This window comes from Grammomys surdaster, unplaced genomic scaffold (genome assembly GCF_004785775.1).
Source record: "Grammomys surdaster isolate TR1022 unplaced genomic scaffold, NIH_TR_1.0 125750, whole genome shotgun sequence".
NCBI lineage: Eukaryota > Metazoa > Chordata > Mammalia > Rodentia > Muridae > Grammomys > Grammomys surdaster.
The window spans coordinates 1,292,751-1,316,685 of record NW_021620582.1 but is presented as its reverse complement, the minus strand read 5'-3'; the positions used below and the strand labels follow the sequence as shown (position 1 = coordinate 1,316,685).

At 40.9% G+C, this 23,935-nt stretch overlaps 2 gene segments (V, D, J or C); both read right to left on the bottom strand.

Annotated features, from left to right (window-relative positions):
- Positions 1-4,679: 4,679 nt before the first annotated feature.
- On the bottom strand, positions 4,680-5,262 carry LOC114639698. The segment is given in 2 exon segments: positions 4,680-5,029; positions 5,206-5,262. Coding segments are annotated over 2 exon segments (399 nt in total).
- Positions 5,263-6,411: 1,149 nt separating this feature from the next.
- LOC114639728 lies at positions 6,412-20,070 on the bottom strand. The segment is given in 3 exon segments: positions 6,412-6,524; positions 19,479-19,759; positions 19,953-20,070. Coding segments are annotated over 3 exon segments (405 nt in total).
- Positions 20,071-23,935: the final 3,865 nt, after the last annotated feature.

Sequence of the window (23,935 nt, the reverse complement as noted above, 5' to 3'; positions counted from 1 at the left end):
GGAGGGCCCTGCTGGGCATAGGTGGAAGAAGAGATCCTTGACCTCATGAAGGCTGGATGCCTCAGGGGGTGGGAATTTTGAGGGTGGGGAGGTGGAAGTTGGGGGTGTAGGTAGGGGTTACATCCACAGAGAAGAGGGAGGAGGGGTGAGGGGATAGGGAGTTCCTGGGTGGGTGGGGTATGGGGTAAGGGGACAACATATGAAATGTAAATAAAACATCCAATAAAAAAAAAGAAAAAAAAGAAAATATCATCCTAAGTGAAATCACGCAATCACAAAAGAACACACATGGTATGCACTCACTGATAAATGTGATATTAGCTCAAAATCTTGGAATACCCAAAATACAACTCACAGATCTCATGAAGCTCAAGAAGGAAGACCAAAGTGTGGATACTTCGGTCCTTCTTAGAAGGGGGAACAAAACACCCACAGGAGGAAATACAGAAACAAAGTATAGAGCAGAGATTGAAGGAAAGACCATCCAGAGACTGCCCCATCTGGGGATCAATCCCATATACAGTTACCAAACCCAGACACTATTCTGAATGCCATGAAGTGCTTGCTGACAGGAGTCTGATACAACTGTATCTATCCTAAGAGGCTCTGCCAGAACCTGACAAATACAGAGGTGGATGCTCACAGACAACCATTGGACTGAGCACGGAGTTTCCAGTTGAGGAGTTAGAGAAAGGACTGAATGAGCTAAAGGGGTTAGCAACAACAATATCAACCAACCAGAACCCCCAGAGCTCCAAGGGACTAAACACCAACCAAAGAGTACACATGGAGGGATCCATAGCTCTGGCTGAATATGTAACAGAGGATTTCTTTGTCGGACATCGATAGGAGGAGAGGCCTTTGGTCCTGTGAAGGCTCGGTGCCCCAGTGTAAAGGAATGCCAGGATAGGGAATCAGGAGTGGATGGGTGGATGGAGGAACACAGTCTTAGACAAAGGATGAGGGGGAAGGGATATGGGGTTTCCAGAGTGGAAACCAGGAAAGGGGATAAAATTTGAAATGCAAATAAAGTATCCAATAAAAAATTTTAATGGAAATAGATACATGTTTGTCTCCCTACACAAAACAGAACTCCTGGTGGATCAAAGATGTCAATATAAAACCACATACATTGAACCTGATAGAAGAGAAAGTGGGGAATATTCATTGATATAGGAGACAACTTCCTGAACAGAATAGCAATAGCTCAGGAGCTAAATCAGCAAATAGTAAATGACACTTTGTGTAAGACAAAGGACACTGTCAATAGGACAAAAGAACAGCATACAGAGTGGAACAATATTTTCACCAACTCCACACACAATAGAGGCTAATATCCAAAATATATAAAGAATATAAGAAACTAGACATCAACAAACCAAATAGTCAAATTTTAAAATGGGGAACAGATCTAAACAGAGAATTGTCAATAGAGGAAACTATGGCTGAGAAGCACTTAAGAAATGTTCAACATCCTTAGGTATTAGGAAAATGCAAATCTGAGATTCCATCTTACACTTGTCAGAATAGCTAAGACCAAAACCATTAAGTGATAGCTCTTACTGGCAAGGATATGGAGCAAGGGGAACATTCCTCCATTGCTGTTGTGAGTGCAAACTTGTAGAGCCACCATGAAAATCAATATAGTATTTTCCCAGAAAATTGGGAATCCAAGACCCGCTATACCACTCTTGAACATGTATTAAAAGATCACTCCATCCTACCACAAAGATACTTGCTCACCTATGTTTATAGCAGCTTTGTTCATAACATCCAGAAACTGGAAACAACTTAGATGTCCCTCAACTAAATATTAACAAAGAAAATGTGGTACATTTACACAGTAAAGTATAACTCAGCTGTTTAAAAAAAATCATAAAATGGATGGAAGTAGAAAAAAGTCATCCTGAGTGAGATAAACCAGACCAAGAAAGACAAATATGGTATATGATCATGCTACAATCCACAGACCCAGAGAGACTAAGTAAAAAGGGAGGCTCTAAGAGGGACTCATGTATTTCCTTGGGTAGGAAAAATAGAATATACTCAGCAGGTGGATGGGAACAGGAATCATCAGATGTTGTGATGGAGAGAGAGAATATGGTAAGAGGCAAATGGGGTTGGAGTGGATTTCAAGGATGGTGCACTTTCCTAGCGCAAAGGAAACTCCCAGGATTCTGCTACTGTGACTCTTGTAAGGATTCCCAGTAATGAAGGATATGGATCCTAAACTGACTATATTCTGAAACCAAGGAACTTCCAGTGATGGCACTGGGACACCAACTCAATCACAAAATCTTTTACCTACAATCTATCCTGCCTGCATGATGTGCAGAAGCACTGGAGGCACAGAACTTGTTAGAAGGGCTAACCAATGATTGATCTAATTTGAGGTTTAGACCCAAAAAGGGAGCCTATGTCCAACATTGGCTAGACAACCAGGATCTGCAGGACAGATAGCCTAGAGACTTAGGATAGAAGAAAAAATCAACAGAATGATTCCTAATGATAGTCTGCTATAGTCTTAAAAAAGTGCCTAGCCCTATCTTCATCAGAGAGGCTTCCTCCAGCAGTTTACATAAGCAGATGTGGAGACTCACAAACAAACATTAGTCTGAAAGATGGATCAAATTGGAGATCTCTATTGGGTTCCTTATATTGAAGCCAATGTAAGAATTCATCGGGGGGGGGGGTGGATTTTAGGAGCCAGAATAGTTGAAGACACCAATAAAATGGCCCACAGAATCAACTAACCAAAGCTCTGAAGGGCTCTCAGAGACTGAAGCAACAATCACAGAGACTGCATGGGTCTGTTCTAGGTCCTACACAAATACATTATGATAGTTACCTAAATGTTTTTGTGGAATACCTACCAGTGGAAGTAAGGGTGGCTCTGACTCTGTTGCCTGATCGTAGGAACCTTTTTCTCCTACTGGGTTGCCTTATCCAGCTCTGATATGAGGGTTTCTATCTGGTCTTATTGTAACTTGGTATTTCCTGCTTGGCTGATATCCTTGGCATGCCTGCTCTTTACTGAAGGAAAATAAAGGAGTGGATCTGGGGTATATGGGAAGTTGAAGGGAAACAAATATAGGGAATAGACACTAAAATTGAGATATATTACATGGAAGAATAAAAAAATGATTCAAAATAGCAATAAATGCAGGTATTTTGGAAAATAGGGAGCCTACATTCACCATTAATAAAAACATAAACTAGAATGGATTGATTTGCACTCTTCTGAAAGGAAGAGCAACAATACCAACCAACCAGAATTCCCAGGGTCTAAACCACCAGCCTTGGAGCACATAGGGAGGGACCCATGGTTCCAGCTGTATATGTAGGGGAGGATGGCCTTGTGGGGCATAGGTGGGAGAAGAGATCCTTGGTCCCATGAAGGCTGGATGCTGGCGGGGGGGGGGGGGGGGATTTGGGGGGGGGGGGGGGGGGGTGGATGGGTGGGGGGGGGCCCCACCCTCATAAACCCAGGACGAAGGGGTGGGGTTGGGGGCCCCGGGGGGGGGGGAGATGGGGTAAGGGGATAACATCTGAAATGTAAATAAAATATCCAATAAAAAATATTATAAAAAAACATAAACTAATGTAACAACTATGGAAATCAGTGTTCCATTTGAACCAAAGATTCAAATAAAGTTAAAAGAGGAAGTGTTATAGGCTTTGTAATTCCTGGATACATATCTGAAGGTCTCTGTCTCCTACTACAGAGATATTTTCTCAACCTTGTTAATTGTTGCTCTACTCAAAATTGCTAGGAAATGAAGGCAGCCTAGATGTTCATCAACAAAGGAACAGATAATGAAAGTTTGGATAATGATACATATATTTATGTATCCATTACATATATTCATTTGTGTAATGAATATATATGCATATATATACATATATATACATATATATGTATATATATATAAATTTAGAGAAATGGAAAAGTAAAATTATAGAATTTGCATGAAATGGATATAATTGAGAAATACCACTGTAAATGAGTTATTATGGCCTCAGACACACAAACACATGCAAATCTTAGCTTCTATTTTTCATTTATATGTACTCATGTGACGATGGATGTGAGTAGATACCAGGAAACTAGAAAAGGAGGGAAAAGGAGCATTACAGAAGATGAGAAGGAGGTAAGAGAACAGAAGATATGGAAGTGGAATGGGAGGCACTGGCAACAACGAGGTTTAAGTAAGAATTGAGAAGTGAGAGATAGTAAAGGGAGAAGGGTCAACGGAAAGTAAATACGTATGAACCTGCCACACAGAAACTTTCTACTTTGTAAGCTAGCTCTTAAAAAAATAGAAACCAAATATTTTATTGAAAATTTTTAAAAACCAAAGAAGGAACAGTGCTCCAGAGGTGATCATGGTCATTATGGCATGGCATGTGTTCAGTGATCTGGCCATGTACTTGTCTTACAACTCAATAAGAAATTCATGTTAAGAGTATGTACACTGCTGTGTAACCATTAGCATGTGAAGAAAGTGAAAAATATTTCAACCAAATCAGTCTTGTGCCTTTCCCTCAGGTTTACTTATATTCAAAATGTTAAAATGCTTTCCCAATCAATCAAGCCTCTCTATTCTTGTTCTTAATTCCCACTGCATACAGAATAGAAACAGAATGTCTCCACTGGGTAGTGTGTGCTCTACTCTATCTCAGGCCTTAATGGGGCACAGTAGGTTTGTGTGCAAGCTGCAGGTGCCTGGGGAGCACTGTGTGCTCACTGCACAGAAGTAGAGAGCAGAGTCACCAGGCTGGGAGTCTCTGATGTGCAGGGAAACATGCAGGCTGGCTTTATTGAGGTGAACTGTGAATCTGCCTTCTTCCTTTTCACCATTGGAGACAATGGACATCAGCGCCTTGGGGCTTTTCCCAGAATGCTGCCTGTACCACCAGAAGTAGTCAACATTACGATCACTGGAAGTGCAGTTGAGAGAGGCCATGGCTCCCTCTGGGACACTGAGGGATTCTGGGCTCTGCTGCACTTTCTGCTGGCTGCTCACCCCTGTGCAGAAAGACAAAGATCAGACAAAGTAGACTGGATACATATGTATGCTAACACTCTAGAATGATTTTTCCATGGGTCTCCCACACCTGACTAGATATTAAGAACATCTGGGTTTCTACCATTAGCCTAGAGCTAATATCACATCTCAATCATAAAGAAATTCCCAAACTTACAGTTTAGCTGAAGACACAGGACCACTAGTGAAATACTCAAAGATTTCATTCTTTCCTCCTTCCTCTTCACTGAAGACTAAGATCCACAACTCTAAGTTGGCAACTAGAAAAGAAATCTTTTCATGACCTCAGAAGCATCAAGCCTTCCCCCAGCACTTTCTCTACCCCCTCCTCCTCTTCCTGCACCCTCCTTCTCCCCATACCCCATCCCAAAGAAAACACTGCCATCTTGTGGGCTCATGTTAGTGACCAAAGAAATATTCAAACTACTCTAACTTAACTACTAAGAAATCTAGCTCTTGAGAGTTTAGTTGGAGTTTTAAAGAGATATTTGCTCCAAGTTGGAATGGAGAGAGAGAGAGGAGCATGTGTGTACACACTCAGCAGATTTTGTTTTTTTTTTCTCAGTAATAATAGGTATCAAACACAGGCAGTCACCTGGACTGAAAAAGCTACCTACGAAATGTCAGCATGAAAATCTGAGTAAAGTTCTTTAATACAGCATAGCTCCAACCCTTGACACCTTCATTCAAATCCATCTTCAAGACTTACAGATGGCCTGGCTGGCTGCTTATCTAGGCCACAGTCTAGAAAGACCTGGAATTCTTCATTCCGTTTGATACCAGGAGCATACTCGTGTCTAAAGAGAACTCACCCTGGATTGCTACAAAAGAGCTGGGGCTGTATTCACCAACTAAACTCTAAGTAACACCTAGGGAACTTGTTCATTTGACTAATTTTTTTATTCTCTCTTCTTGAATGAAGTCCTGTTATATGGGGATTGATCTGTAAAAGTTCTAGATCTCATTTCTCTCACCCTCCCTCTTTCTGACTCTCGCTCCCCTCTCCATCTCTCCCTTTTCTTCCTTCTCTCTCTTCTTCCCTAACCCTTTCACTTTATCCCACTCTCCATTTCTAACATAATCATCAAACCATATATACTAGGGGAATATCTATGCCAGAGCTGATGTAGGTCCACATAGAAACAAATCAAGAAGTAACTGTCCTGTGGGGACATGTGAGACTTCCATTGGCAGTAGAGTTAAGAAATGTTGGAGGCGCCAGGCAGTGATGGTGCACGCCTTTAATCCCAGTACTTGGGAGGCAGAGACAGATGGATTTCTGAGGTCGAGGCCAGCATCGGTGAAAGAGGAGGTCCTTGGTCCCATGAAGGCTGGGTGCCCCAGTGTGGATGAATTCGAGGACAGGGAGATGGGAGTGGGTGGTTCGGTGGGGGCGTACCCTCATAGAAGCAGAAGTTGAGGAGATGAGATGCGGGTTTCTGGGGGCAGGGTGATGGAGAAAAGGAGATACAACACCTGAAATGTAAATAAATAAAATATCCAATTTAAAGAACGAAGAGAAATGTAGGAGGCAAGCAGGCAGTTTGGATCAACACAACTAAGTAGAAGATGTTGGCTCATATTTCGGTAGGCTGATATTGCATAATTTATTTTAGGCATATTTAAATGCAGGACAATTTGGAGAAAACATTTCTGGTGGTAATTAACTCAATCGTGTGTACTCAATAAAGCACATATTAATCTCCCTGAGGAACAAAATAAGCTAAATAATTATTGGCGACCTTTAGAGAAGTAACACTCTCAGACAATCCTTGCTTGTTCATATCATTTACTGGGGGTGTATTTAAAGGCATTTACTTTATTCAGTATGAACCAGAGATTATATAGCTCTTGGGAGAAGGGAGTGAGAATACCCAGGAAGAGAAGGTCATTGGCTGAAGGCTCAAGGCTCTCTAGATACCTTATAAGCATGGGAAAAACTTCAGGTTTTCTGCCATGTGACTGAGTGTCTGTGGTCATCTCCATTAGGTGTCTTGGGTTCATGTCTCAGAACAGGTACAGAAACAGGTAGGAATTGGCTCTACTGCTGTTGTCAAACCTCTGAGGTTCCCGGGATTTGAACCCATTCAACCTTTCCAGTTTCTATGCCTGTCTGGTAGCATGTGCCCACATGTCCTACACTTTCCTGAATGACTGTGAACCTGAAATATGCGGCTGCCAGGTGATATGATATACAAGATGTGGGTGTCACAAAGTAAACAACAGAGCCAGAAATCTCAATTACTAGAGTTTGAGCTTCTAAAAGAAACTAAGAACCATTAACACTGGGTGCTAAAAACAAAATAGGGAAGAGGAGACTCCCCTTGGTTTGAATTTAAGGAAAAGAGAAAATAAAAGTCTTGATAATATTCAGAGATGTACAATCTGACACTCTGCATAGATATAACTTAAGATGAGAGATCTGTTATCCTCACAACAAGCAGAAACTGAAGGATGAGCCCTCTTTATCACTAGCTTGTCCATTGGGGCCATGGTAAGGAATCTTCTTTAGAAAGGTCTTACAGTTGATATCCAACATCAAGTCCCAGCAGTTTTTATATACCTGTTGAGTATGCATGACTCTTCCTGCACTCTCCCCAAATCTACACCAATCCTGTATTCACAACCAGGGACCTATCCTGAACAGGAAAGATGGAAATATTGAAGAGGACTCAAGAAGAAATGAAAATAGAAATGAAAACTTAATAAGCCAATGAAAAATTCAGGGGAGGGGGCATCATACTAATATAATGGATCAACGGAAGATAGAATATCAGGGGTCAAAGATAAAACAGTGAATGTGAAAAGGATTCACACACATGCAGGGGGGAATGCAGGAATAGTGGGACAACATAAAAAGGCAATGTCTTGAATCTGGAGAGATAGCTTGATGGTTAAGAGCACCAACTGCTCTTCCAAAGGACCTGCATTTAATTACGAGCACCCATATGGTGATTCACAATCAGCTCTATCTCCAGTTTTAGGGGATATAGCATCATATCAGTAACCAAGCACATATGAGATACACATGTGCAAGTAAAACAAACATATTGCTAAATTATTATCAGTATGATGATGGTGGTGGTGGTAATGGTGGTGGTGGTGAGAAATGTGAACACATTTCCCTTTAAATTATAGGCATAAATAAAGAGGATCTGAGATCAATCACATAGAAGTTCTCTTCAAAAAGATGATAGAAGAAAACATCCTTAAACTAAGAAAAGACACATCTAAATAGTTATAAGAAGCATTTAAAAACCAAATAAACAAAACAATAAAAGAAATTCTCCACAGAATATCATGGAGAAAAGACTAAACATACAAGACAAAGGAAAAGCATTGAAAGTCACAAGAGAAAAACCATAAATTACATATAAAAGAAAGCCCATCATAAGGGCACATTATTTTTTAATGGAAACTTTGAAAGCTATCAGAGACTGGAGCAGTGTATGCCAAGTCTAAAAGACTATACAAGCCAACATAGACTACAATATCCAGCAAAACTATCTGCCATAGTAAAGAGAATGAAAACCTATCCATGATACAAACATCCTAGAAGAAATGATGTCCATAAGATCATTCATACAAAGAATACCTGAAGCAATACTTGAAAAAATTGCATAGAAACTATAGAAAAAAAAACAAATGAAGTGATAATTACTGAAACACAGAGAATTCCTAAGAATGAAAACAGTATAGATACAACAAAATGACTGAACTCAATACACACCTTACAATAATAACCCAGACCCAGAAAGACAAACATCATAGTCTCTCTCATCTGTTGCTCTGAGCTCAAGAAAGTGGATTTTTCCATTAATGAGAATGTAGTGTCCTTCCATAGCTCTTTGGATTTGTTTTAGATTGAGGTCTAGTTAGTCAGATATTAAAATGGCTACACTGGCTTCCTTCTTAGGTCGATTTCCTTGGAATATCTGTTTGCATCCTTTTAACTGAGGTGATATCTATCCTTGATGTTAAGGTGTGTTTCATAGGCCCAGCAGAAGAATGGATCACATTTTTTAATCCTTTGTTAGTGTGTGCTTTTAAATTGGGAAATTGAGACTATTTCATATTGAGAGTTATCATCAATCAGTATGTGTTCATTCCCAGTTTTTGTGTGGTGGTAGGGTTCTTTCCCCATTCCTTTGATTTGATGGTCTGACTTTTTTTTTTTTTTTTTTTTTTTTGCCATGGAAAAAGGCAACTTCTATTTCCCAGAAAATGTGTAGGGGGTATATCAAAATCCTCTAGTTTCATTCCACTTTCTTTCCTCAGACCTGTATTCCTGTTAAGAATCCTCTAAGTTTGGATAGCCTCTGAGGATTCCTATGTAAAACAGGGAAAAGATGAGCACAGGCTGTAGGATGGAGGCTCTGTAAAGGTGGAGTGGGATGGGGGAGTGTGAGTTAGCCGTCCAGCACAGAGTTTATTGGGTTATAAAACAAAATAGAACACAATAACAAATGAGGTGTGCACTGATAGCCAGGGGTAGATGAGCCAGCAAGGCTCCTGGCACACTCAGAGGGAATGAAGTCTCACTTGGGAGAGGGGTTAGAAGCAAAGTATAATTCCTGGAGATGGAAGAAGGGAAGAGATGTCCATGGGAACTGACTCCTTCTGTCCTCTGTGGGAACTAGACACACAAATAGCACATAAACACAAATCCAGGCAAAATGCTAGTATATATGATATAGAATAAATAAGTTTTTAAACATTTCTTAAACTTTTTATGAAATAGAGTAATTACAACCAGGCCCTAAGAGTTTGTAATCATTACAATCTGCTCTTTTTACCTTGTACAAATGTGAAATATGGTTTGTGCTGCCCACTTAGGATGTCATTGGTGTTTTGAAACAATGTTTGCAGATTAACTGCACAGGACAGACACAAAAAGGGAAGCAATTGTAACTGGCATGTAGGACTCAAAGGTTGAACCATTCTTTGCATCAATTATAGGCTACTACCTTTTTCTTAGCACTTTTTTGTAAGTGTCATTGTGATCAGTGGTACCTGGTGGTAGGAAACATAAAGCTGATAATCATTTGGGACCTTGAGACACTGTGACTCATTCCTGAGGACCTGCAGAGGGCATTCCCAGCAGCCAACTCACATCCTTCGAGTGTTAAAGCTTCCACTCATGAGTCTGCCTTCCATGGCTGCCATGTTTCTGTTGGAGTTCCTTCAATCCTTTAATTTGGTTTTAGAACTTTTTCCTCATTGACAGAATTTGTCTTTGCACACAGCTGTTACTTCTCACTTTTATCCACATCTTTTTCCTAATTCTTCTTAGTCTTAAGTTGTAAGCGTAATCTGCAAACGACAGCCTTTAGCTCAGAACCTTTCTCTCTTATAGTTCAAGGTACTGATTGTTGAGCCTGTCTGGTTTTCCACGTCCAGGAGCTCTTATAGATGCCTCAGAACGTGCTCTTCCACATTCGATTCCTATATAGATGCATATAGATCAGATGAACCGCAACATTTTCTTTCTTATTTCTTTTTTTATTTTTACAACTTCATGGCCATACACTTTTGTACATGTTCACATATTAAGTGTGTACATCATCCACTCAAATGTCTCAAATCCAATGAGAAATTAGTTGCTTGTCCCTAAAAACAGCCACGTCACTATGGCACCAGTGAGCACATCTTGCTCATCAGGTTAGTCATTTAGCACACAGTAATTCCAATGATGATACACCTCTCCCAGCAGCCTTTTAGCTAGAAGACAATAATCTAACTCAGTTCTGACTTGATTTCTCTGTGTTACATCAAAATATATGTCCTCTTTAGCAATAGGATCTTATCAATTAGTTAACATAGCCAAGAGCAAAGGCAATATATGTTGTTTTGAATATCTATGGGACCTCCTTGGACAATAACTTACATAGAGATGTCACACACCTGACTCTGAAATTTTCATTTAAGAATGTATGAATTCTTGTAGTGATATCTGGAGTCCTATAGCATTGTAGTACATGTTGTACTATTCACCCTCCATTAAAATAGTTTTTCTCCTAATAATGGCTTTATTGTAGTTTCCTGGCTGCTGAAGCAAGTCAACTTTAAACAGAAAATTCTAAATATTCAAAGCTAGGATCTATATATGATAGATAACAAGGCAGTGTACTTTATAAGTGTGAGTCCTACTCTATCTATTCTTCTTAGAATAATTTATCATAGCAACAGAAATCATATAAGGAAAGGTATAATAGTCAAAGCCTGTTATCCTTGTCTCCAAACAATTTCAGAATTGTCTAGATTGACAGAAGCTCCTCTATACTTTGTGCTGACAAATCTATTAAATCTGATACTACCCTGACTGTATAACTTTAACCTCTCTAAAAAGAGGTTACACTTATCTACGGGGAGGATGGCTACAAATAGAATACAAAGGTCAGTACACACTTCACTGCAGGGGCTCTCATAACTACTTCAGCCAATCAGGAAGTAACCATGTCTGGTCTATATAGTCTTGAGACTGCCATGTATATTTTAATTTAATTTATGATGTATAAAAGATTTTTCAATGATTTGTTTGTTTTTATGTGCATTGGTGTTCTCATGGATGCCAGTTCAAGGATGCTAGATCCTCTGGAACTGGAGTTACTGACAGTTCTGAGCTGCCATATGTGTGCTGGGAACTGAACTCAGATCCTCTAGAAGAAAAACCAGTGCTCTTCACTGCTGAGCCATCTCTCCAACCTGTATAAATTATTTTTAAGGCTTTCTTTTATTGTTACTTTGCTGTATGCTTGAGTGTCTGTGAGTGGGTCTGTGGAGGGGATGGAGGTACGCATAGAGGCAAACAGGCTTAAGATCTCCTAGAGGTGAAGATACATGAGGTTGTGAGCCTCTTGATTTGGGTATGTGGCATTCAACTCCAAGTCCTCTGCAAGATCAGGAAGTCCTCTTAATTGCCAACCCATCTTTCTAGATTCCTTTTTAATAAATTCTATCTTAAAAATAAAAAGAGTGGGGTTGGAGACAGCTTGGCAGTTAGAAGCACTTACTGCTCTTGCAGAAGAACTGAGTTAAATTCCCAGCATCCATACAGCAGTTCACATATGATGCTTTTTTCTGACCCCCATGAGCACCAAGCATACATGTAGCACACACACACACGCACACACAATGTTCAGTTAATAAAAGTTTGTTTAAAAAATTGAAAGAGGATATATCCACTACTCTACGTTTTGATTGGTTGTGATTTTCTGTAAAGGTCTCCTCCATTTATTGCAAAGAGATGTTTCCTTGATAATGGGAAAACATCTGTGGGCATAAGGAAAAATATTTGTAAATTGATTTTAGTGATTAGGCTTGTGTAATAAATCAGTGGTTGTAAATTCTCCTTAAATAACCATGACTTCTCTAGCACTGAGGGGTTAGCTAGGTGTCCAGTTCCAGGCATGGTATTCCTCTTTTTGATAAGTACTCAAGTCCAATTAAAAAGTAGTTGACTACTACCAAGGTGCATCAGCCACTACTAATCACAGACAGTTATTGTGCCAGGCTGGATGTTGATGTGGATAATGCCAACAAATACCATTGGCTTCACTATTAAATCCAATCATTGAAGAGAAACAAAATTAATCCATGTTGCTAAACTTAAGGCTCCCTCTTAGGTATTTCAAATTATAAAAATATACAATGATAGGATAAACACTTTGATGTCTAAAACTTTCATGTATTATAGTGATGGTGATATTTCCTAACTTTCTTGAAGACATGTATCTCATGTACCCCTATTGTCAGTGGGCAATGAATGAATGGTCTGAAATCTTAATACTACTAAAGTATTAAGAATTAAGAAAAAACCTGCAACACAAGAGACATTATTGAAATCAGGGAAGAACGTGAGTAGATTAACACTGTAATTTAAACATGGCCTTCTGACTCACAGCTTTAAGAAAAGACAATTTTAAAATAACAAAGACAAAATGCATGGGGTAGGATCATCAGTCCGTCTCAACTGCAGAAATACCGACATCTAACATGTAGGTCACAGTATTGTAAAGAAACAAGAGAAAGGTCTGATTTGTTTTGTGAGTAAAGAAAAGAAATAATCAAAGCTAGAAATGTAGTCTGCTAATGAGATGATGCCCAATGGACACAAGATAAAATCTGTCAGAGGCAGCTCATGGTGCCATGGACAGAATGGCTGTAAAGTAATTGTTTCATGGGGAATGTTTTCTAGAATAGCAGCAGATACGTAGTTCTGTCTTCTTTGAAATGACAAAAATCACATAAAAACCGAAAGGCTGGTTCCTTCCAGTCTGGTCTCTGAGCACTGAGCAGATCCCAGGCAGCTGCTCTGCACCCAATCTCACAAAACATAGAGAAAGTGGGCCTCCCAGGAGCTCTAACCCAGGCAGCATCTTAGGTAAGGAGACCAGCAACCTCCCTACACCCCCCACCAAAATTCACTCCTGGACCCAGGAATTCACTCCTGGCCTGGAGTACCGGTTCCTGCTGGTCTGTGCCCGAGCACTGAGCAGATCTTGGGTCCCAGCTCTAACCCTAGTAGTAACACCCACCCCACACAGCTCTGAAACAACCAAGATAATAGGAAAGACAGGCTCCAGTAAGAGACAGGACAGGTAGTGCTAAGGTGATCCAGATGGCGAAAGATAAGCGCAAGAACATAAGCATCAGCAACCCAGAGTATTGGCATCATTAGAACCTAGTTCTGCTACACTAGAAAGTCCTGAATTCCCCATATCACGAGGAAAGCAAGATTCAGATTTAAAATCATTTCTGATGATGATGATAGAGGACTTTAAGAAGGACATAACACTTTCAAAGAATTTGAGGAGAACACAGGTAAACAGGTAGAAGCCCTTAAAGAGGAAACACAAAAATTCCTTAAAGAATTACAAGAGAACACAACCAAACAGGTGAAGGAATTGAACAAATCTATCCAGGACATAAAAATGGAAGTAGATACAAAAAAGAAATCACAAAGGGAGACTACCCTGGAGATAGAAAACCTAGGAAAGAAATCAGGAGTCATAGATGCAAGCATCACCGACAGAATACAAGAGATAGAAGAGAGAATCTCATGTGCAGAAGATACCATAGAAAATATTGACACAACTATCAAAGAAAACGCAAAATGCAAAAAGTTCTTAACACAAAACATCCAGGAAATCCAGGACACAATGAGAAGACCAAACCTAAGGATAATAGGTATAGATGAGAGTGAAGATTCCCAACTTAAAGGGTCAATAAATATCTTCAACAAAATTATAGAAGAAAACTTTCCTAACCTAAAAAACAAGAAGCCCATAAACATACAAGAAGCCTACAGAATGCCAAATAGACTAGACCAGAAAAGAAATACCTCCCGTCACATAATAATCAAAACACCAAATGCACAAAACAAAGAAAGAATATTAAAAGCAGTAAGGGAAAACGGCCAAGTAACATATAAAGGCAGACCCATAAGCATTACATCAGACTTCTCACCAGAGACTATAGAAGTCAGAAGATCCTGGACTGACATCATACAGACCCTAAGAAAACACAAATGCCAGCCCAGGCTACTATACCCAGCAAAACTCTCAATTACCATAGATGGGGAGACCAAGATATTCCATGACAAAACCAAATTTACACAATATCTTTCCACAAAACTGGCATTACAAAGGATATTAGCAGGAAAGCTCCAATGCAAGGAGGGAAATTATACCCTAGACAGAGCAAGAAAGTAATCATCTTCCAACAAATCCAAAAGAAGACAGCCACACAAAGATAATTCCACCTTAAATAACAAAAATAACAGGAAGCAGCAATCACTGTTCCTTAATATCTCTTAACACCAATGGACTCATTTCTCCAATAAAAAGACATAGGCTAACGGACTGGATCCATAAACAGGACCCAGCATTTTGCTGAATACAGGAAATCCACCTCAGCGACAAAGACAGACACTACCTTAGAGTAAAAGGCTAGAAAACAATTTTTCAAGCAAATGGTCCTAAGAAACAAGCTGGAGAAGCCATTCTAAGACCTCCAGCCACAAAGGGAGGAACTCATGGTTCCACCTGTATAGGTACTTGAGAGTAGCCTTGTCAGGCATCAGTGGAAGTGGAGGGCCTTAATACCCAATAGTTTGGATTCCCTAGTGTTGGGGAATTTGAGAGCAGGGAGGCGGGAATGGGAGGATGGTGGGAGCACACCCTCGTAGAAATTCCCACAATTACATGGATTAGATATGATAGAGACAGGTACCAGAAGTCTAGATTCCAGAATTCAAACAAAAAATATTTTGATACTAAAATTTGTTTTGAGAATTGTATATTGCAGAATATACCGCCTTGGTGTATCCACTCATCAAGTAAGCTGAGCAGACCTGCTCGAACCTCTGATGTCCTGGAATCTCAGCTGAATGCAGTGAAGACTCAGATGTCAGAGGCTTATCAATTTACTCTTACCCACCCTTCTTCTAATATCTCAACACCCGTAATCAGCTTGAAGAAGTTAATGAAGAGTCAGTGCCCCTATTCCCTGGTCTTGGGGACTGAGGTGGTTAATATCGAGCTGTCTTTTTAGGGAAAAGTAGTGGTTTGTTGGAACAGGGAGGAATAGCTAGGATTTATTGCATAGCCATAACAGATTGGTAGAAATCTATATAATTGTTATTAAGCTGAAGTTATAATTTCTTAAATGATACAAAATTTACTTTGATTTCAAATTTAAGGTTTTCATTGGTACGAGTTTCTTATTGATATAGAAGTGAGATTAATACTGTTATTCTCATAGGCATTGTGCCTATATAACACATTCAGGAATACAAGGCTTAGGCCCAGTCCTTTTTTAACTTTTTTAACTGATTTGTGATGGCTAGCCTGTGAGTTAAGGGCCTATAGTAAATTCATGGCTCTGAGTTTATTGTAGGGTGTTTTCTATATTTTATTTGGAAATAGCTGAGAGGGGTTAACAGACAACAGACCAGATTGCCTTACATGGATAGTTGGTTTTAGAACATCAGAAGTCCACAGAATTGATGTTACAAACATTTCTGCATTAAGGTTCATTTTGATTAGACTATCTGCTCCTGACAGCTTCCTGTCTTGGATTCTAAGAAATTGAGCGTCTTTGGGGTTACTCCAGTTGTGGTGAGACAGCCACTAGGCAAGAATTGCCTCTTTTCATCTACAGAAGAATTACTGTCCTGAAAAGGACACACTTGCAGAATAGTCGGCTGATGATATCTGCCAAGACAGAATAATCAGCCCTTAATAATTCTGCATCACTAGGTCTCTCAGATGATCCTAGGCCAGAAGGCTGAAGATCAGATGCTCCAATCTTTTGTAGTATAGGGACTGTCCAGATGCTCAGTGGTCTCTATAAATTGACTAAGTCTTAGAAGCTGTGCTTTGTGCTTCCCATAATTTCAGTTAATTCAGTCATTCTGGATTTCTGACGGGGTTGAAAACTTACAGTCTCATAGACAATCATAGCTATTTACTTTGAGAGAAAAGACTTGAGAGGATGATTTTCAACTGACATTCATTCTAAAGCCAAGAGAAAAGCCAGGTTCAGAACTAAATCTTTTAGTTAGGAGAGATGACAGAGGTTCTGGTTAGTCCACAAAATGATGGACTGGATATTAGGTCTATCTTGTACCTTACTGATACAAATTGGTATAGTTTTGCTCTAATTGTATTTTGAGAGAAAAGTTTTATCTTAACAAGAAGGGTGATATGTAGGAGGAGCTATGGTGGGAGGAGTAAGGAGGAATAAGGAGAGGAGGAGGAGCTAGGAGACAAGAGGGGAGAGGGGGGAGGGGAACATGGAGGCAAATGTTTGCCTGTCTGTGCCAGTCAAAGATAGTTGGTATATCTAGGTTGGGTATTGGGTTACACTTCTGATTGTATGGGCATCTTGTTATTGAGCATTACCAAACTTATAAAGCCTGTGATTAACATTTTAGAATTAAAATTAAAAAAACCGAAAGGTTGATGTTTAAACAAGAACTCAGCATGATGGGATCATTTAAAGATCTCCACAGTGGTTAATAAAATTGCATTCCCTATAAATTATGTTCATATTAGCAATAACACATAGTTTTTCTTTCTACAGGAGTAGAGGCAATCCCTACTCATAACGGCTAAAATCTAGTTTCACTTTATGTTCTCTATCTGTGTTCATTCTAGTTCTGAAGAAAAGTTTCCCGGAACAAGGAGGTCCTACCTTATTCTCACTCAGGAATTTTACTTTTTAATCACCTGCTATCCTCTGAAAGGTAGAAACCAGAAGTGGTATGCTAAAGCTGGAGGTCACTATTGTATTGTGCAGGGATATAGTTCAATGATAGAACACTTGCTGAGTGTTTTTGAGACTCTACATTCAATCCCCAGAACCACAATCAAAGGCCTCGACTAATCACTGTGTTTTTTCTTGAACTCCAAAACATTCCTTCCCATTGAAATCTTCTTCCTTAGAAAGTGTTGTTTGCCTGTCCCGTGAGCTCCATATTCAGGCTCATGGCTCTGCCAGCATTTCCGGAGGCATGTGGCCACTGAGGACATCTAGATTAGACCACTGCTCTCCTCAACCCCATACATACCCAGTGAGCTGCACCCTGTTTCCATGCTCAATTTTCTGGTCCACAACTCTTCCTCGAGGCTTGCTGGCAACAGGAACACCAGGTGAGCACAGCCCCTCCCTACCTCAATCCCTGCAGCAGGCCCAGCAGCACTTAGCTGTGCTCTGTCCCGAGTTCCATCTTACTGCTAAAAGCTTTGCCTGAATTCCAAGAGGCTCGCTGGCATCAGGGACAACCAGGAAAGCCCTGTTCCTGTCAATCACCTGCCTGCTGGGTTCCCCTGGGCCACACCAGCAGCAGTGATCTGTGCCCTTGTTCCTCAGCTCCATCTTCTGATCCATAGCTCTGCCTGCATTCCTGGATGCCTGTGGGTACCAGAAACAACCAGCTGAGCCCTCACACCCAACCCCCTGCCTGACATGTCCCCCTGGGGCAAGCTCAGCAGCAATGCACCCTGTCCCATGAACTCCATTTTCTGAACCTAGGGTCTGCCTGCATTCTTGGATGTCTGCCAGCACCCTGACAACCAGTGAAAATAAAATAGACCTCAGCCTAGACAGGAATCTAGCTTAACTGTCACCTGAGAGACTTCATCCAGCAGCTGATGGAAACAGATGCAGAAACCCACAGCCAAACATTAGATGGAGCTTGGGGATTCTTGTGAAAGAGTGGGTGGAAGGATTGAAGGAGCTAGAGAGGTCAAGAGTGCCACAAGAAGACATACAGAATAAACTAATATGGACCCATAAGGGCTCACAGAGACTGAACCACCAACCAAAGGGTGTGCATGGAGCTCACCTAGGCCCACTACACATGTGTAACAGATAAACACCTTGGTCTTCATGTGGGATCCCTAACAACAGAAGCAGGGGCTCTGACTCTGCTGCCTGTCTTTGAATCCATTTCCCTTAACCAGGCTGCCTTGTCTGGCCTCAATAGGAGAAGATGATCCTAATGCTACTGCAGGTTGATATCCATGGGAGACCTTCCTTTTTCTAAAAAGAAAGGGAAGAGGAGGAGATGGAAGACTCTGGAACTGGGAAGAGAAGAGGGAGGGGAGCTGTAATATGGATGTAAAGTAGATTAATTAATGAATAAAAAGAAATCAAGTGACAGTGGAGACCGATGAGGACATTGGGAAATAGGAAGTCATCACTCACCAATGCTAAAATCATAAGCTATATTAAAAACCTATAGAAATGGGTGTGAAGCACCCTCAGACCTAAAAGAGGAAGTCTTAAGCAATCAACCAGAAGATGAGGTGGGAAGGAAATAGAACATGTGACATAGAAATGAAAGAGGAGACACTGGGATCAAGAAGGTTTACGTGGGATTAGGGAACTGGGAGAGGACAGAGGGGATTCGCTTGGAGAAGGCTCAACCAAAAATAAATATATATGAAACTGCCAGAGAGAAACCTGCCACACTGTAAACTAGTTTTTTAAAAAATTGAAAACAAATATCTTTTAATTGAAAACTTTTAAAATCAAGGAAGGCACAGTGCTGTAGAGGTGAAGGTGGTCTTTATAGAATGGCATCTGGTGAGTCACATGGCCCAGTCTTTCAACTCACTGGCATATGCACATTAAGGGTGTGTACACCGTTGTATAACCATCAGCATGTGAGAAGAGAAAAGTGGAAAATATTTCAACCAAACCAAAGTGTACCTGTCCCTTCAGGATAACTTAATTTCAAAATGTTAAAATGCTTTACCAATCAATGAAGCCCTCGCTACTGTTACACTTAGTTCCCATTACATACAGAATAGAAACAGAACGTATTGACTGGGTGGTGTGTGCTCTATCTCAGGCCTTAATGGGGCACAGTAGGTTTATGTGCAGGCTGCAGGTGCCTGGGGAGCACTGTGGCTCACTCACTGCACAGAAGTAGAGAGCAGAGTCACCAGGACGGGAGTCTCTGATGTGCAGGGAAACTTGAAGGCTGGCTTTACTGAGATGAACTGTGAATCTGCCTTCTGTCTTGTCACCATTGGAGAAGATGGACATCAGTGCCTTGAGGCCTTCCCCAGAATGCTGTCTGTACCACCAGAAATACTGAAAATTAAGATCACTGAAAGTGCAGTTAAGAGAGGCCATGGCTCCCTCTGAGACACTGAGGGATTCTGGGCTCTGCTGCACCTTCTGCTGGCTTCTCACCCCTGTGGAGAAAAACAAAGGTCAGACAACCAAGAAGGGATGCATATGGATGCATAACACTCCAGAATGGCTTTGTAATGGGCCTCCTACCCCTAACTAGAGATTAAAACTATCTGTGTTTCTACCATTAGCCTGGAGCAGACAACAACTTTACATATCACACACTTCATATCCAGAAGAAATTCCCAAACTTACAGTGTAGCTGAAGCCACAGGACCACTAGTGAAACACTCAAGGATTTCATTCTCTCCTCTTCCCTCTTCACTGAGGATTCAGATTCTCAACCCTAAACTCATAAAGTCAAATAGAAAAGTTTCCACATCTTCTATAGGAAACATGGAAAGCAGCTTTGCTAGCAATCAGGAAAGTGACTGTTCACTATCTAAGCTGCACCAAGCCTTTCCTCCAGCCCTCTCACTACCCCTCCCTCTTCTTCCTGCCCACCCCTCTTCCCCCCTTCTCTCCCATTTGAGAATTCTGCTCAGGACACCTATAAAACACTGCCACCTTGTGGGCTCAAGATAGTTGACAAAGAAAGAGTCAAATTGTAAACTCTTCTGATGTACCTATTCAAAAGTAAAGTACTTGACAGTTCAGCTGGAGTATTGAAGAGACATTTTCTACAAAGCAGAGTTGGCAGTGAGGGAGCGTGTGTGTACACACTCAGCAGGTGTTGTCTCATTTCTCAGTAGTAACAAGTATTGCACACAGTCAGTCATGCACACTGAAAAATCACTATGAAACGTCAGCCATGGAAATCTAAGTGAGGTTCTTATCTACAGCATAACTCCAGCCCTTGTCACCTCCATTCAAATCCATCTTCAAGACTTACAGATGGCTGGACAGACAGTTCATCTGGGCCAGAGCCTAGAAAGACCTGGAATTTTTCTTTCCATTTGGAGCCAAGAGCACACTTGTGTGTAAACAAACTTTACTTGGGTTGGTGCAGGAGAGTTGGAGCTGTGTTGAGCACCTAAACTCTAAATAAAATCTAGGGACCTTGTTCGTTTCTCTAATTTTTAATTCCCTCTTTTTAAATAAAGCCCTGTTGAGTATGAATTGATCTGTGAAAATCCTAGATCTCATTTCTTTCTCCCTCCCTCTTTCTGACACTGCTGCTCACCTCCATCTCTCCCCTTCTTCCTTCTCTCTCTTCCCTAACCCTTTCAATTTATCTCTCTCTCCATTTCTAACATAGTTGTCAAGCCATATGTACCAGTTGAATATCTATGCCAGTGCTGAAGTAGGTCCACATAGAAACAAATCAAGAAATTACTGTCCTGTGGGAGTCTGTGAGTCTCCAGAGCCTGTATGTGCGGGTAAGAAAGGAGTTTGGATCAACACAGCTAAGTTGCAGGTATTGGTTCACACTTCAGTGGCCTGATACTGACTAGTTTATTTTTAGGCACATAAGGACAATGTGGTAAAAACTTCACTGGTGATAATTAACTTATCCTGTGAATACAATAAAGCATAATAAATTTGCTGTTTATATCTGTGAGCAGAAGGAACTCTGTGCCTCCAAAACTGTTCCATGTTGGGCTTGGAGATCTTGCAGCAGTTGGTGACTAAATCCTCCTCAAGAGCCATGTAATCAGCATCCACAAAACATGGTTTGATCAGATCCATCCATTACCATCAACAAGTCCAAAAGGGAACAGGATAAAGGAAAGATGTTCGTACTCAAACTATTTTCTTCAATAGTACATCATCCATAACAATAATAACAATATTCATGTCTCAGTAAATATCAAACCTGAAGAAGGGGATAATCATAGTGGCAAATGCTTAAAATCCCAGAGGGATCCAGTCTTGGGAGCCTGAAGCAAGAGGGTGTGAGTTTAAGGCATTCCTTAGACATGCAGGGAGGCCTTGTTTTTAATAAAAATAAATAAATAAATAGGAGGAGGGAGAAGGGTGAGAACATGGCCTTGGGAAATGTTCAAAAAGGAGCAGACAACAACTTAAAGGACAGTTTTTGTAAACTACACACCTCTTTTGGAAGACCCTGCATTAAGGTCACAGTCCACCATGTCTGGATAAACTCTCTGAGCCCACAGAAAATGGAGGACTCCTTTCTCAGCGGGGCTTCCTCTTCTCTTCTTGATCTTATCTGGAGAGTATCTCTAAGAACAGGTGCCTGACCTTATCTAGAAGATGGCCCTGCACAAAGCTTCTGGCAAACGCTACATGGTTTACCACTCAACCCTTCCTCTCTTATGATCATTAGTTACTCTGTTATGACCAATCAGCCCTTCCCAAAAATTTTGGGGAAAAGTCATATTACAAGCCTATGGCCAGATTACAGTTTTAACTTCCTCTTTCCCAATAAGAACCTGCCCAGCAGATTTATCAAATTCCTCTTGTAAAATAAAGCATTCCTGCCTTAGCCAGTAATGTAGATCCCCCCGGGAAATCATTACTCCCAAGATCTATATAGGGCTTGTTCACCTGAAATAAAGTTGAGCTGTCTCTCTGAGGCAGACCCAGAAGTCAATGCTTCAGTACTCACACTGTGCAAACCCTGTCCTGTCCTGTCCTATCCTGTCCTGTCCTGTCCTGTCCTGTCCTGTACTGTCCTGTACTGTCCTGTACTGTCCTGTCCTGTCCTGTACTGTCCTGTTCTGTGGCCCCCACTCCTGTGGGCAAACAGCCATGGGGTTGAGGAAAGGGAGGATCAAATACTTCCCAAGAGATATGCCATAAAATACATACATCTAGATAAACTGTTTTCTCAAAAGTGCAGGAGAATGGCTAGTTAGAGATACACAGCACTTTCTTGCATCACTGTGAACCTGAAACAAAGAATCAAGTTGTAGATACTAAGAGAGAATCAATATATAAAAGTGTGGGAGTTACCACAGAGTCAGATTGTCTTAGGGTTTTACTGCTATGTACAGACAGTATGACCAAGGCAACAATTATAAGGATAACATTTAATTGGGGCTGGCTTACAGGCTCAGAGGTTCAGTCCATTATCATCAAGGTGGAAGCATGACAGCATCCAGGCAAGCATGGTGCAGGAAGAGCTGAGAGTTCTACATCTTCATCTGAAGGCCACTAGGATGAGGTTCTTAAAGCCCAAGCCCACAGTGACACACTTCCTCCAACAGGGCCACAGGTACTCCAACAAGGCCTCAACTTCTAATAGTGTCATTCCCTGGGCCAAGTATATTCAAACCACCACATTCTACTCCCTAGCCCCACTTGAATAGGCTTGTTCAAACACATGAGTCCATGGGGACCATACCTAACTATAGCATAACGCAAAATACATTTAATCCAACTTTTAAAGTACCCATAGTCTATAGCAGTCTCAACAATGTTGAAAGTCCAAAGTTCGGTTTCTTCTGAGATTCATGCTCTCTCTTAACTGTAATCCCATACAAAGTCAAAAATATTGGGCCAAAGCAAGACAGAAAACCAGCTGAGCAAACTCCATGTCTAATGACAAAGTGCTCTTCAGATCTCGAACTCCTTTCATTCATGTTGACTGCTGCTGGAAGATCTGGCATTCAGCAGCACATTCTTTGGTCTCTTGAGCTGGTTCCACTCTCTGTTAGCAGCTTTCATTGGCAGGTATCTCAAAGCTCTGGCATCTCTAACATCTTGGGGTATCTAAGGCAACTTCAACCCTACAGTTTCTTATTCCAATGTCTGGGATCAACGCACTATCATCTGGGCTCCTCTAAAGGACTCGTATCACATCTACAGCTCTGCATTCTAGGCTCTGGTTGACTCCATTGCACTGCTACTGCTGATCTTGGTGATCATCCCATGGTATTGGCATCTCCAATACACTGGGGTTTTCTGATGCAACTAAGCTTCATCGATAGCTTCTCATAGACACTTCTCATGGTGCCAAGCCTTAACTTCTTTTCATGATTCCTTCAGTCCTGGCCCATCAACTACAACTGAGGCTATACTTTCACCAACGGCCTTCCATGGCCTCTCACAGTGCCAAGCCTCAGCTGCTCTCCATGAACCCATCATGTCTTCAAAACCAATACCACCTGGGTAATTCTTATACATTATCCAATCCAGCTGCACCACAAAGAACAACCTTGTCTCTCTAGAACACAGCTTCTTTGTGCTCTCAGAAAACACTTCCCATATTTCATCTCAGTTATGCTGGCCTCTTCTTAATCACGGCTAATTTCTTAACTCCAGCTAATCAG